The sequence below is a fragment of the Charadrius vociferus genome, unplaced genomic scaffold, assembly GCF_000708025.1.
Source record: "Charadrius vociferus isolate BGI_N301 unplaced genomic scaffold, ASM70802v2 scaffold477, whole genome shotgun sequence".
NCBI lineage: Eukaryota > Metazoa > Chordata > Aves > Charadriiformes > Charadriidae > Charadrius > Charadrius vociferus.
Window position 1 is genome coordinate 3,027,317 of NW_009649449.1, and position 12,374 is coordinate 3,039,690.

At 49.4% G+C, this 12,374-nt stretch overlaps 1 protein-coding gene across 1 annotated transcript in view; it reads right to left on the reverse strand.

Moving 5' to 3' along the window:
- Positions 1 to 12,374, reverse strand: part of ACAP3 (ArfGAP with coiled-coil, ankyrin repeat and PH domains 3) — a 46,708-nt gene that overhangs the window by 16,320 nt on the left and 18,014 nt on the right. Inside the window, exons 5-9 of the mRNA XM_009889583.1 lie at positions 9,748 to 9,931; positions 6,200 to 6,244; positions 5,654 to 5,749; positions 5,236 to 5,310; positions 3,900 to 3,911 (exon numbers count right to left, since the gene is read on the reverse strand). Coding sequence (XP_009887885.1) covers positions 3,900 to 3,911; positions 5,236 to 5,310; positions 5,654 to 5,749; positions 6,200 to 6,244; positions 9,748 to 9,931 — 412 coding nt within the window. The remainder of the gene's footprint in view (positions 1 to 3,899; positions 3,912 to 5,235; positions 5,311 to 5,653; positions 5,750 to 6,199; positions 6,245 to 9,747; positions 9,932 to 12,374) is intronic.

Below are 12,374 nucleotides of genomic sequence, written 5' to 3' on the forward strand. Positions count from 1 at the left end.
CATAAGTCAGAGGAATATTCACATTCCCTAAAGATGCACACACCCCCTTTCCACACAAACACTGGTGCATGCACATTCTGTTCTCTTCTACTGCCTGAGTATATTTCAAGCTTTTCTCTATCTGGCTATTTTTACCTCTGTGTATATACTGTGTACAATCCAAGACCCTCAGCGGCAGATGGAATTTGGAGGAGGGCTCCCCCACCTACATTCCCGTTTTGCGCAGACAGCTCTCATTCATTCTGGCCAAATCCCATTTACAGACCTTTTGTTTCTTGAATTTCCTAATGCCAAATGATCTCCCCGCTCCGCAGCTTGCCAGCAGATGATGCACAGAGACCTGTGCCCTGCCCCACAGCTTTTCCATCCCAGAAACAGAACCAAACGCATTTGCTCTCCCGGCGGTAATAAAGCGGTACTTGCTTTCGGGTCACCTCAGCAAGCGAGGTCCTACAGGCACAACCCTTGTTCCCCCAGGGAAAAGTGCCCTCTAAACTTTCTCCCCAAGTCAAGCCAACCCTGCAGGAGTCTCCTTACCAGGAGGTATTCAAGCCTGCCGAAAATCTTCATGGTGCCAGCTGCCAGGGAGGTTTTGCCGCTCTTGCCTAGAGAGCAGGGAGCAGCTCTGTGTCCTCTCTCTCCGTTCGCTCTCTAGAGTAGCATCTCTGCTAAGCACCGTGGGCTGGCAGGGAAGGAGGGATTTCTTTTTCACCCCCTTCTCTTTTACCCCTCCTACTCCTTTTTGGGAAGCTGTAAGCGCTGCCGTTGGCTCCTGTCGAAGCAAGGGGCACCGGGCGAAGGAAGGCTGCTGGCCTCCGGGGACCACTCGCTTACCCCCTCCTCATCCCTCCTATTCACAGTCAATCAGCTTAGAGCAAGGGCTAATTATCATACAGCTGTCATGGAGGCACAGAAGGGAGCGGGAGAAGCCAGGCAACACAGAGCAAAGTTGACAGGAAGATGGCTCACCGAACGCCTCCCTGACCTTAACGGAGCCAGGCTTGTCTGCCTTCCGCAGGCCCCGCTTCCCCCCGCGGCCTGGAGCACAGCCACCCTTTGGCCAGTAATTCCGCCCCTGCTCCACCGCAGCCGCAGAAATCCGGGTGTTGAAGTGCCATATGGCCCCCGGTTTGTTATCTACCAGCTGGACTAAATGAGGCAGAGAGCTCTGCCTTGGCACTCCATCCTGCCTTCCCCTGCAAACGGGCAACAGAAGCACAATCGCCTCCCCCACGACTGCCGGATGGGGAATAAGGGATGAGGCTGCAAAGGAGCTTGTATACAGCCCTGGATTCTTCCACTTCCAGAGCGCGGCCTGTCAGTTTTTGGTGCAGTGAAAGGATTCAGGAAGGTCAGGATTCGCGAGGGAGAACTGCTTTAAGTGTTACTGTTTCTCTACTCATTTCCCATTGGAAAAAAAATCCTAGGCCTGTGTGTTCCAGTGCTAAGTTCTCCAAAATTTTTCATAGAATCATAGAATGGTTAGAGTTGGAAGGGATCTCACAGATCATCCAGTTCCACCTCCCCCTGCCCTGGGCAGGGACACCTCCCACCAGCCCAGGTTGCTCCAAGCCCCATCCAACCTGGCCTTGAACACCTCCAGGGATGGGGCAGCCACAGCTTCTCGGGGCAACCTGGACCACTACCTCACCACCCTCAGAGCGAAAAATTTCTTCCTAATATCTAACCTAAATCTTCCCTCTTTCCATTCAAAACCATTACACCTCATCCCATCACTAGGATAAAGAGTCCCTCCCCATCTTTCCTGTAGGTCCCCTTTAAGTACTGGAAGGCTGCTACAAGGTGTCCCTGGAGCCTTCTCTTCTAAGTGGTCCAGCCTACACCAGGCCCCGTGTGTCTTTGTGCATCCATCTGAAGCAACTGAGGCCACATAAAAACATACAAACTCATCACACGCGTGGTTTAAGACAGTTTAGTCCAACACACAAGGGACGTGAGGGACGCTCTAAGGCCATCTCCTCAGCCTTTGCAGAAGCGTGTTCCATGCTGCAGTCCTTGCCCACATGCATCCCACACACAGCCGGGAGGAAGGCAGCCCCAGCCTTCATGCTGAAGCTCTCCTCTCCCCTTGCACAACAGGAGGATAACTCAGATATTTACTGTAGCCCATAAAAATTGAGACTCTTCCTGATTTTATCGGAACCCTTTTTGTGCAAGCGAGCATTATTTTCATATGAAGTGTGAAGCTGCAAGTGGATCTCTTTAAGGTTTTCAAGCTGGGAAGGCAGAGAGGGAACCAGTTAAAATGAGAGCCTGAAACGACAGCTGCCTTAGGAATCTGCCCCAAAGGTGGCAGATATTCCACGAGGGAAGATGGGGAAAGGGTGGCATAGGAAAAAGGCACCTCAATTCCAGCATGAAAGAAAGTAGTCAAGATTTGTGCTGAGTTTTTCTCTCCTACCACATTTTAATTAAAACAATAATGAAACAAAATGCCAGAGAGTGCTTCCTTATGAACTCTTCGAAGGCTGCCCTCCGTGCCTCACAAAGCTGCCCAGAGATGACAATCCAGCTCCCTGGCTGCAGAATCTGCACAGCTCCCCCACCCCAAGAGCCTTCAAAACGCATTATCTAAACTGGATTCCCTCCCTTTCTATAACACCTTAGCTGGCTGGTTGGGCAGATACTGTGTGGAGAAAAGAAAAAAAAAAAAAAGATATTTCTGCCACTCCTCTCTAATTAAGCACAACTAAATCTCCAGATTTGTCGAGACCAGAGGGCATTCCAGGCTCAGCATAAAGACGTATATTCAGATAGGCGCTGTGCTCCCCGCGGAGATGGCGAGATGCTCACCAGATGCGGAGTGCCATGCTCCAGTGCAAAGGGAGGAGCATCTCTGACTCAGAGTAGCTGAAAAACAGTCTTGTAACATTTCCAAGCAGGAAGCTTTAAATCCTAACTTGCAGTAGGGACGTTCAGCTCTCTCATAAGCTTATGCACACAGAGAGCCACAGATCTATGCATATGCGTTCTGATGAAGAGTAATTGCTCGTTTTCCCTCTTGGAACTTGACCTCTGCTTCATCCCCTGCTAGTCCAGTCAGCAAAGCCACGTAAAGAGATTTAAGTGAAATGCACTGCGCTGGAGAGATTTTCCATGTTCCCTCGAATGAAGTCATCACTCCAGCAGAGTCCCAGGGGAACCGAGAGTTCACAAATGGATTTACCCCTCCCTCGGAACACTTAACCAGAGGGAGCATATGCACAGGCCGATTCACAGGGAATGCCTGTCATTAGCTTTCAAATCTGGTTACGTTTCCATTTCATGGGTTATGACATTTTTGAGAGCGAGCATTAGAAAGAAAACAAGAGCCACTTAGATTCCTGCTGTTGAGCAGTATTGATCCACACAAGTGCCTGCCAGATCTGGTCTCCTTAGCGACTCCTACTCAGGGCTTGGTTGATGAACAGCTATTTCCCAGGGCTCTCTGAAATCCCCTCTCACTGTGCCCAGAGTGTGAGTGTGTGTGTGTATGTGTGTGTTGAAAGTCCACCAACACCCTCCATTATGAGCCTGTGCGGCCAATTCACCTCCCACCACACCCGTGGCCTTCAAAGGTTCCTAAGCACCGAACCTGCAGCGAGGACCAGTATTGCCACCGCAATACTGAACTCCGAGTCAAGACCAACCACCATACAGAGCAGAGGGAATGGAAATCTTATTATAGCAAAGGACTGAAAACAGCTTTGAGGATGAAATCAAACTCACTTGAAACTGGGCTTTAAAATTACATCGCCAGTGTTCAGGTTACAGCACCAATGCTGTGGCACCGTTTCCTTGTTTTGCTTTCAAAGGCAGGACTTCATAAACATCCAGAGCAAAGTGCTAATTCTGAGCAATGAAGATGCCAAAAAAAAGAAATACATGTGGGTACTCACCTGCAGGAGGGTCTGCAGGGGCAGGTCAGCAATCCATGAAGAGGAGAAGGGAAAGGGGAAAAAAAAAAAAACAACCAATCATTAGTTGATGTTTCTACAAGCCTCAGATTTGGAATCATTCCCAGATGAATGATCTGGAAAATCAGAGCCCACGTTAACCAAAGATGCCTCCCTACTGAAGGCTCAGGCTTGTTTGATAATAAATCCTATTATCTTGCCAGTTCATGGTGGTTACTCCCAGTTACAGCAGGTGAGAGCACACACACATCATGGTTGTCATAGCTCAGCTGAAACCAGCAGCTTGCTCAGCCACAGCAGCTCCATTGCTTGGGTCCCCGTGGACCTTCCCAAAGTTATGCTGCTCAAGGCTGCAGCCATCTCATGTCACAGAGATGGCAAGAATCATGTGAATTGCAGTTTGGAGCAGACTTGCGTGAAAGAAACTCACTGCAGCACACTCCTCTCTCAATGGCAGCGCAGAGACCTGCCCTCTCGACCCATTAACATCACTTCAGGACAGTGTGAGCTCCCTGTGAATGAAGAAAAGGCCCTGTCTATCAGTACCAAAGGAGTGCACCCACTCATTCATCTCCTGACGATTTAACAGGGACTCTGGCCATCCGGTTGGGCTGAGCACTCAGGCGTGCTGCCACGCTGCTGCCTCACTGCGGGGCAGAGCAGCGCGAGGCAGGGACGAGTGTCAGACGGGATGTGCTAATACTGCAGTAGTTGGAGACCACAGGGCTTGCCAGCCAAAAGCTAACTTGCTCAGGCAGAGGAAGGATGAGAGACTGGGGGAGAAAAGTAGTTAAAAAAGGGTGCGAGAAAAGTGCTCTAACGTCTCCCTGAAAGCAGCTCTGCAAGGCAGTCAAACTGCTTTCAGAGGCAATTATAAACAACTACATCCCCTCCTCTGTCTCAGAGCCATTTACAGAACACGAACCTTTAAATCTTCCCACATCCTCAGTAGCAAAGAGGGAGACAGAGCACAGAAGGAAGGTGTGCTCAGAGGCAGAGCGGGTCACTGGCAGACCCGGGAAGACAAGCCAGGTGCCCTGAGCCGTGGGGTCCTCCTCGTGTCCCTCTCCCTTGTGTACTCAGATATGTCAGCAGCTGAAGGCCCTGCATTCGATCAGGCTTACCTACTAGCTGGACCTCCCAGCATCCACAAGGTTATGACTCTCATCTCAACAACTTCTGCCGCTACTGCTCCAGGCTGTGAAGGACTAACCCAGCAACGCCCCTCATCAGATGGCAGTTGCCACTCTGTGATCCAGACAACTGCTCTGATGGAGAGAAGTGCTGCTTGCACCAAGCTGCCGCCCCCGGGACTCACCCTCTGCTGTATCAGCGCATGCTTGTGCTCCATCTCCCTCTTCTCCACTGCAGAATCGATCACCAGCTGGTCCAGCTAAAGGCAGGGAGGAGAACACCGGGCATAAAAGTTAGGAAAGAGGTTTATGAGCCGCTGTCCCATCTCTGCTTTGCTGCTCTGGGCTTACAGCAGCCCTACCTAACATCGTAAGTCCCCGAAGTGGGGGGAAAGGGCTGTGTTTGGGTGTGCACTGAAAGTACCCATAGCTCTTGGCTGTCACCCCGCAGTGCAGCATGACTAATCCAGCATCCAACAAGCATGATGCTCTGACCGCTCCCTGATCACCAAGTACAGTAGCTGAATAGGAAAGAGGATGTCCTTTCAGGGTGAATGGGTAAGAACAGGCAGACCGAGTCAACCACATTCCCTGCCCCCTCACCTCTGTGGCTAGTTTCTTCATGTAGGGATCCAGTTCATGGAGAAGACTGTAGCCCTGCTGGAAGAAGGTGTACTGGGCATGCATGAAGGACAGCATCTGGAGAGGGAAACAATAGCAAGATGAGAACATGCTCTGGGACAAAGCAAATGTGAAGAGTCCGTATCCCTTATTACCCACAAATAAGTCTCTTCATTGTCTAACTTTTTCGCTTCCCAAAGCGATCTATACAGGAGATGCCTCTCCCTCTTCTTTTTTTCTCTCACAAATCCTTCTGCACTATCAGGTAACCCCTGTTGTGAGCACAAAGCAGTAAAAGCAGTGTCCTTCACCCCTGAAAGTCCCCTCCGGTTCTGGGCTGGGGAGTATCTTGCTGGTCCTTCATTCTCCCCCTCTTGTTAGCATACCTGCAGCCCCCAGAGCAGTCCCAGACAGTATCTCCAGGGCAGACCGAGGAGTCGGTATGTCGACCCATGCAACCTGAAATGGAGAGGGCTGCCTTTCATTGAGTCACTGAGAGCAGCCACACAAAACACAGAGAGCCCTTACCGCATCCAGTATTTCAAACTTCTTCTTGGCCTGCAGGACGTTGATCTGCGAAGGAATGAAGATAAGAGCGTGAGCAGCATTAAGCAGTTTGGCATGGAGATCCAAGTATGAACAACTTGCTGCAGTACCACTAGCAGCAAATCACAAACTATTCAAGGATAGTTGCAGAAAGTGAGTTTCTGAAAAGCCAGTTCTGGCGAGTTCCATGTGGAATAAAAAGGGAAACAGCATAGATGCATTTTCTGACCTGAGCTGCTACTGACTGAAGTCACCGCTAGGCGTATGTCTGTACACAGGCTGACAACAAACCCCACAGTGCAAACTGGCATCACACAAAGGAGATGTTTAATCTATCAGGTCATTGCTTTGATTTCTCTTAGCAGGCTGAGAGGTATTAGTGTAGTTTTTATGGGGTTTTTTTCAGTAATCACAGTGAAGCTAGCCCAGAAATTGTGGTATGTGTTGGGGGCTTACGTTCTCAGTGTGTGCACCCTTTGCACACTCATTTTTCTTGGAGAAAAGCACATGGCTGACTGCCCCAGAGACCGTCACATCTCTTCCACACAGAAGCAGCAGCAGTTCAGGGTTTCCTGTGCCAGCCCTGACGTGCTTGGCCTCCTGGGGTGGGAGAAGAGGCGTTCCCACACATTCAGGCTTACCCCTCTTCCCCGGCCAGGGAAGAACCGCAGTACCTCTTGCAACAGCAAGACAGCGTTGCTTTGGAAATGCACCCTGCTACTGCAAAAGAACCAGTTTGGAGCATTTACATGAGAGCCCTCCAGCAGGTGTTTAGCAAAGTGATGGTAGAAGCTCATCTTTGACACCTCACAGTCCACTGCCTGCATCTTTGATTAGGAAAGTCCCACCTGAAATCCCTACCGTAAAATCTTGGACACAATGCAGCAAGGTTCTATACCCTGATTCTGTCTCTCTCTCTCCAGTTTTGTCCTACGCCACTAGAAAAACGAGTGCTAACCCCTACTCCACACAACTGTACAGTAACAGCATGTTTTGGAGTCAACAGCAATCTTCACCCTGAAAGGAAGAACAGGAAGATTGGAATAACCTGGGACTATGTGCTATGCAGGAAGGACAAGAAAGGTAGTTTCCGTTTCTAATGTTCATCACTCTACCAGTGAGACTACAACCATCAGCATCTCTTGGAAACGAAGATAAAAGTATTGCAAATCTCCTTTAAGTGGGGAAAAAGGCAAACTCTGTGAAACCCAGTATGTTTCTCTGATACTGGGCCAAGGATCTGGAAGCAAAAAATATCCTTGAGATTTAAAAATAATAAAAAAAAAAAATGTAAGAGTCTGAGAACTGACCCAGGAGAATATAATTTCAAAAGCAGAAAATGAATAGCACATCCTTAGGTAATCGCTTGCCCACAGACCCCACGAGCTACACTGAGAAGTCTTATAAGTGTGGCAATTAGCACTGAAGAAACTGTCAAACGTAGCAGAAGGTTTCAGTGGGGCTTCAGCTGTCGGGGTCATGAATAATGTGTTACCACAACAGACAATCGGTTCCAGTGTGTTAACAACTCATTTATAAATGCAGCATCAGTTTGCTGAGAAGCACTAAGCTCGCAGTAACTGAACCTAAAAGTAGGTAAAAGTTACCAAAGGGCATTTTGCTGGCGCCCATCACAGTCCTGCTCGGAAGAGGGTCTGTGAGGCACACCGCCACCACCACCGCCCGCGTCCTGATTCTGCGCTAGGCAATCTGGTCAGCAGCTCCAGCAACACAGGAGGGGAGACAAAGTAGTTCAGGGATGTCCCCCAGCCTCCTAGATCTCTCCTTTCCACACCCAGCATACTAGGTTTAAAAAAAAAAAAAGACAAAAAACCCAATAAACCAAAACCAGACTGGAACTAGCAACCTGCTTTATACCAACAGACAGTTTCACTCCACAGCAGTAACTCCTCCTGGCCATTTATGACCATAAACCCACCACTATAATAATGGAAACGTGCTACATTACAGCAAAAAGTCTTGCCCTGAACTGTGCTTTACTGGTCCTGGTCCTTTTGGCCCTCTTCAAGGTGCGTGAGTAATCCTTCAAGTTTGACCATGTCAATTTCAGGCCTGTTGACAAAGTCAAAGACAACGAAGATGAGTTCTGCAAGACGGGAATCACAGAATCATAGGATGGCTTAGGTTGGAAGGGACCTCCCACCAGCCCAGGTTGCTCCAAGCCCTGTCCAACCTGGCCTTGAACACCTCCAGGGATGGGGCAGCCACAGCTTCTCGGGGCAACCTGCCCCAGGGGCTCCCCACCCGCACAGGGAAACATTTCTTCCTGATATCTCATCTAAATCTCCCTTCTTCCAGTTTGAAGCCATTCCCCCTCGTCCTATCACTCCATGCCCTTGTAAAAAGTCCCTCCCCAGCTCTCCTGTAGCCCCTTTAGGGACTGAAAGGGGCTCTAAGGTCTCCCCGGAGCCTTCTCTTCTCCAGGAGCAGAGGTGCTCCAGTCCTCTGATCATCTTTGTGGCCCTCCTCTGGTCCATGTCTTTCCTATGTTGGGGGCTTCAGAGATGCGAAAGGTGCAACAGATCCACAAAACAGGGTCTGTCTCTCTGGAGACTGGAGAGAAAGCAGAAGATGCTGGTTGGAAGATTTTCTGCATCTACTATTGGCACGAGGACCAACTGGGACTTCTCTGCCAATACAGTGCCCTCCACAGCTGATTCCACCATGGAAAATTCTGCCTTATATTCAATTGGAATTTTCCACGTACGCAGGTACGCACTGTGCACACACACATACATACACACAGCCATCCAGATGCACGTTTTTGCATGCACACACATCCATCTGGAGTTTCAGGCATGAACACAAGTACGCACACACGGATGTGTACATGTGCACACAGATCCAGACATTTGCCCTTAAGGACACGTTCTACACGTAGGAGCAGACAATGACTTACAGAGAACACCTGATAGCATTGTGTTGGGTCCCTCACTTTCAGTAGTTTCATGACACTGTTTTGCCAGACTCTACGGAGAGTTATAAAGATCAAAGCAGCTAAGGATTTGGGGAAGAGCCTCCCCTCTCTCACACCACCTGTACCAACATCCTGTGACTATTTCAAGAAGATAATCAGCTACAGAACTCACAGCCCCCACCAGTGAAGGTCCTCTCATCCCACCACAGCCTGCTCTTTCACAAAGGCAGGCTGGATTGTACCAAAAGACAGCTCAAAGAACCCTGGCACCTACTGCAGCACAGGGCTTTGCTAAGCCACCCGTGGGTTCACAGTGGTACAACTACACCAGTGCCTGGAACTAGAGCAAACCTTGGTGGTTTCACGCTCCATCACACACCAGTCCTAAGGACTCCCTGCCTCAGGGGGCAGAGGGCAAAATGTCCAATGGATTAGTAATCCAGCACCCTTCTGAACCCAGTGGTAAGACCTTACTTGCCCTCTCTCATCCCTCAACTTCTCCATTCCCTGCAGTAGGTTATTTAGGAATTTGCCTGTGGTGTCTTGTTCTGCAGTGGGAAATCCAGTCAGAGCTGGGGGCACAGACACCAACCTGCAACACGTAGTCTAGGGCCAGATGTCGGAAACACTTTCTGGTTATGGTCAAGGTGCCTGTTGCCTCCTCCACTTCGTGGGGCTTGTGTCGAGGAGCCTGGGCGTTCTTCACCAGCGAAATCTCCATGTCCTCTCGCACCTTGTCAAACTGCTTCTTGGTTTCCTTGAATTTCCGGACGTCACTGGAACCCAAAGAAGATGAGATGGTGAGAATCATCATTACAAAGCAGTCAGAATATGGCTGACACCAGCAGAGCAGGAAGAGGTGCAACAAGGTCTGCTATGATCACTCAGAAATCGTGCCCCAGATGCCACTGGGATCCTAAGTGACCCCACCAAGCTCTACCATGTCCAGCCAGACTGACTCCAGATTAACACCAGGCAGTTTTGCTTTAGAGACAGTTGGCAAGGAAAGATATCAGACCTTACATGCTGCCTTCAAAGCCTAAAGGAAATTCTCCAAGGACAGCATCCAGAAAGCCAGGGCAGATAGCATCCAGCCCTAAAGATAGTCCATAATGGCCCTCAGAATAAGTGGTGAGCAGAACATTTCAGAACCTACCTGTGAAAACACTCGCTTCATATTTCACTTTGTGAAAAGAGTAAAACTAGCTACATTTCAAATTCCAGACATGGCATTCAACTAGAGCAACCAGGCTGTTCGTGTGCACCTCTAGCTGGTTCTGTCTTGTCTGACTGTAAAATCCAGACATTTGACTATTCTTTTCCTCTTTTATAATAGGCACATTTATTAACTTTTGAATTCAGAAATACACAATCCGCAATATGAACTTGCAAAGTTTTATTTATGCCCAGAGACCTCACAGGGGATCAGGGGTCTGCTTTGCAGGGGCAGAGGCGAGGCTATAAAGGCGTAGCAACAGGCAGGGTTTTTTGAGTTTGGTTGGTTGTTTTTTTAATTAAATAGCAGGTACCATTCAGGCAGGACTTGATTTGAGTTGCATGTCCACAAAGAACTGAGGACAGCCATTCCTGAAGATCAGCTTTTACAAGTGGCCCTGGTTCCTCAGGAGTTGAAAGCCGCAACACTGATTTACAGCAGCTGTAACACACACTTATTTTCTGTCCAGGGGAGCTCTGTTTACCTCCATTATAAATTGTTGTAACTTAAAGTAGTTAAAAACTGCTAGTAAATAAGTAGCATCCACTTATTCTTTGCCCTAGGGAAGACGAAGAGCCTCAGTTGAACATGACAGACAGTAAATGCTGACCTCTGCCCTGTGGCAAACTGTTTGAAGTTGCATATAGTTATGTATGGATCCGCCTCTGGCCAAGACAGTCTACCATGGGCAGGTACAGCAAGGATAAATTAAAATAGAGGTGATTTGACTACTGTTCTGGTGATTGTTGCTTTTTGCGTTGCCCTCAATGCTGCCGAGTTACATGGCCATCTAGCTCCATTCACAGGAAAAGAACGGGGTCACTTTTTGCATTTTTGGGTCACTCGTAGCGAAGGGCTGTGGGGATTTTACATAGCTTTTGATCCAGCGCTGGAGAGAATGGTTTCTTCATCTGAGCATATCCCCAGCGGAAGGGAGCAGAAGTTGGGAGGCACATGACACTCTTGGAAATTCTCAGCTAGCTCTAAGCCAGGCTGCAGCAGCGCGACTGCAACCTCAAGACTTGTCTAATAAAACCTTCCTACTCAGTATGGTCTGTGGCTTGGTTACATGCTACGGCTGTCACAGAGCATTTGGCTACTGACAGCATGGGCTGGGCAAGCTGACCTCTCCTGTGCGTACCATGTAAATGAAGCAGGCAAAAGACCTTCAGGGCTCGGGGACAGGGAGGGCAGGTTAGGGGGCAAATATTGCCCTCCCAGGTACATATGAATCAGGCAAGGGCACGGTTCCTATCCTCAGCCAGGGAGTTGCAGACTGGCCCTGGGTGGATTATCCAAAATGGTCCCAAGTATAGACATTATCTTCCAACCAAGGGCAGGAGCCGTGCAAAGATCAAAGCACCAGGTCCTGCAAGCGCAGAGCTCGAGCAGTATAACTGCAAAAAAGAATAAGTTGCAAAGATGCTGAAAGGATGACGGACCCAAAGGGAAGGTGAAATTCCCCCTTCCCGCTGCCAGGCTTAAGCAGATTTAATCTGAGCTCATCAGAGAAATGATTAGAGAGCGCACGGAGGTAGGGTGAATACCAGGCAAGAAGACGGGGATGAGGAAGAGGAGGGGGGTGGTCAGAGGGACCCCCTCCCTCCATCAAACCACACAGCTGCTGAGGGATTCACAGTCAATTACCAGTTCCCATGGCAACCAGCTCCTGCTTAGCCAAAAGGCCCCAGTTGCCTCTCTGACCTATATTCAGCTGCGGTGGGATCCCCGGGATGCCGCGCCGCACCAGGTACCGCCCCGGGGAAAGGTTAGTGCAGCAATGGCAGGGACAGCAATATTCTGCATCGCTCACACCAGGGCGTTGTAAACTTGCTTTTCATTAGCAGAGAACTCCGAACCCGCGGTCGAACTCCAAGCTGAAGGCACAGTGATGATTAGCAGCTCCCTCCACGCAAAGAAAGGTCTTCCTGTTTGTCACCTTCCAGAGGGATGCTCAGGTTACTGCCGAAGAGCAGGGCTGCTGTCGTTTTGAGGGACTAAGC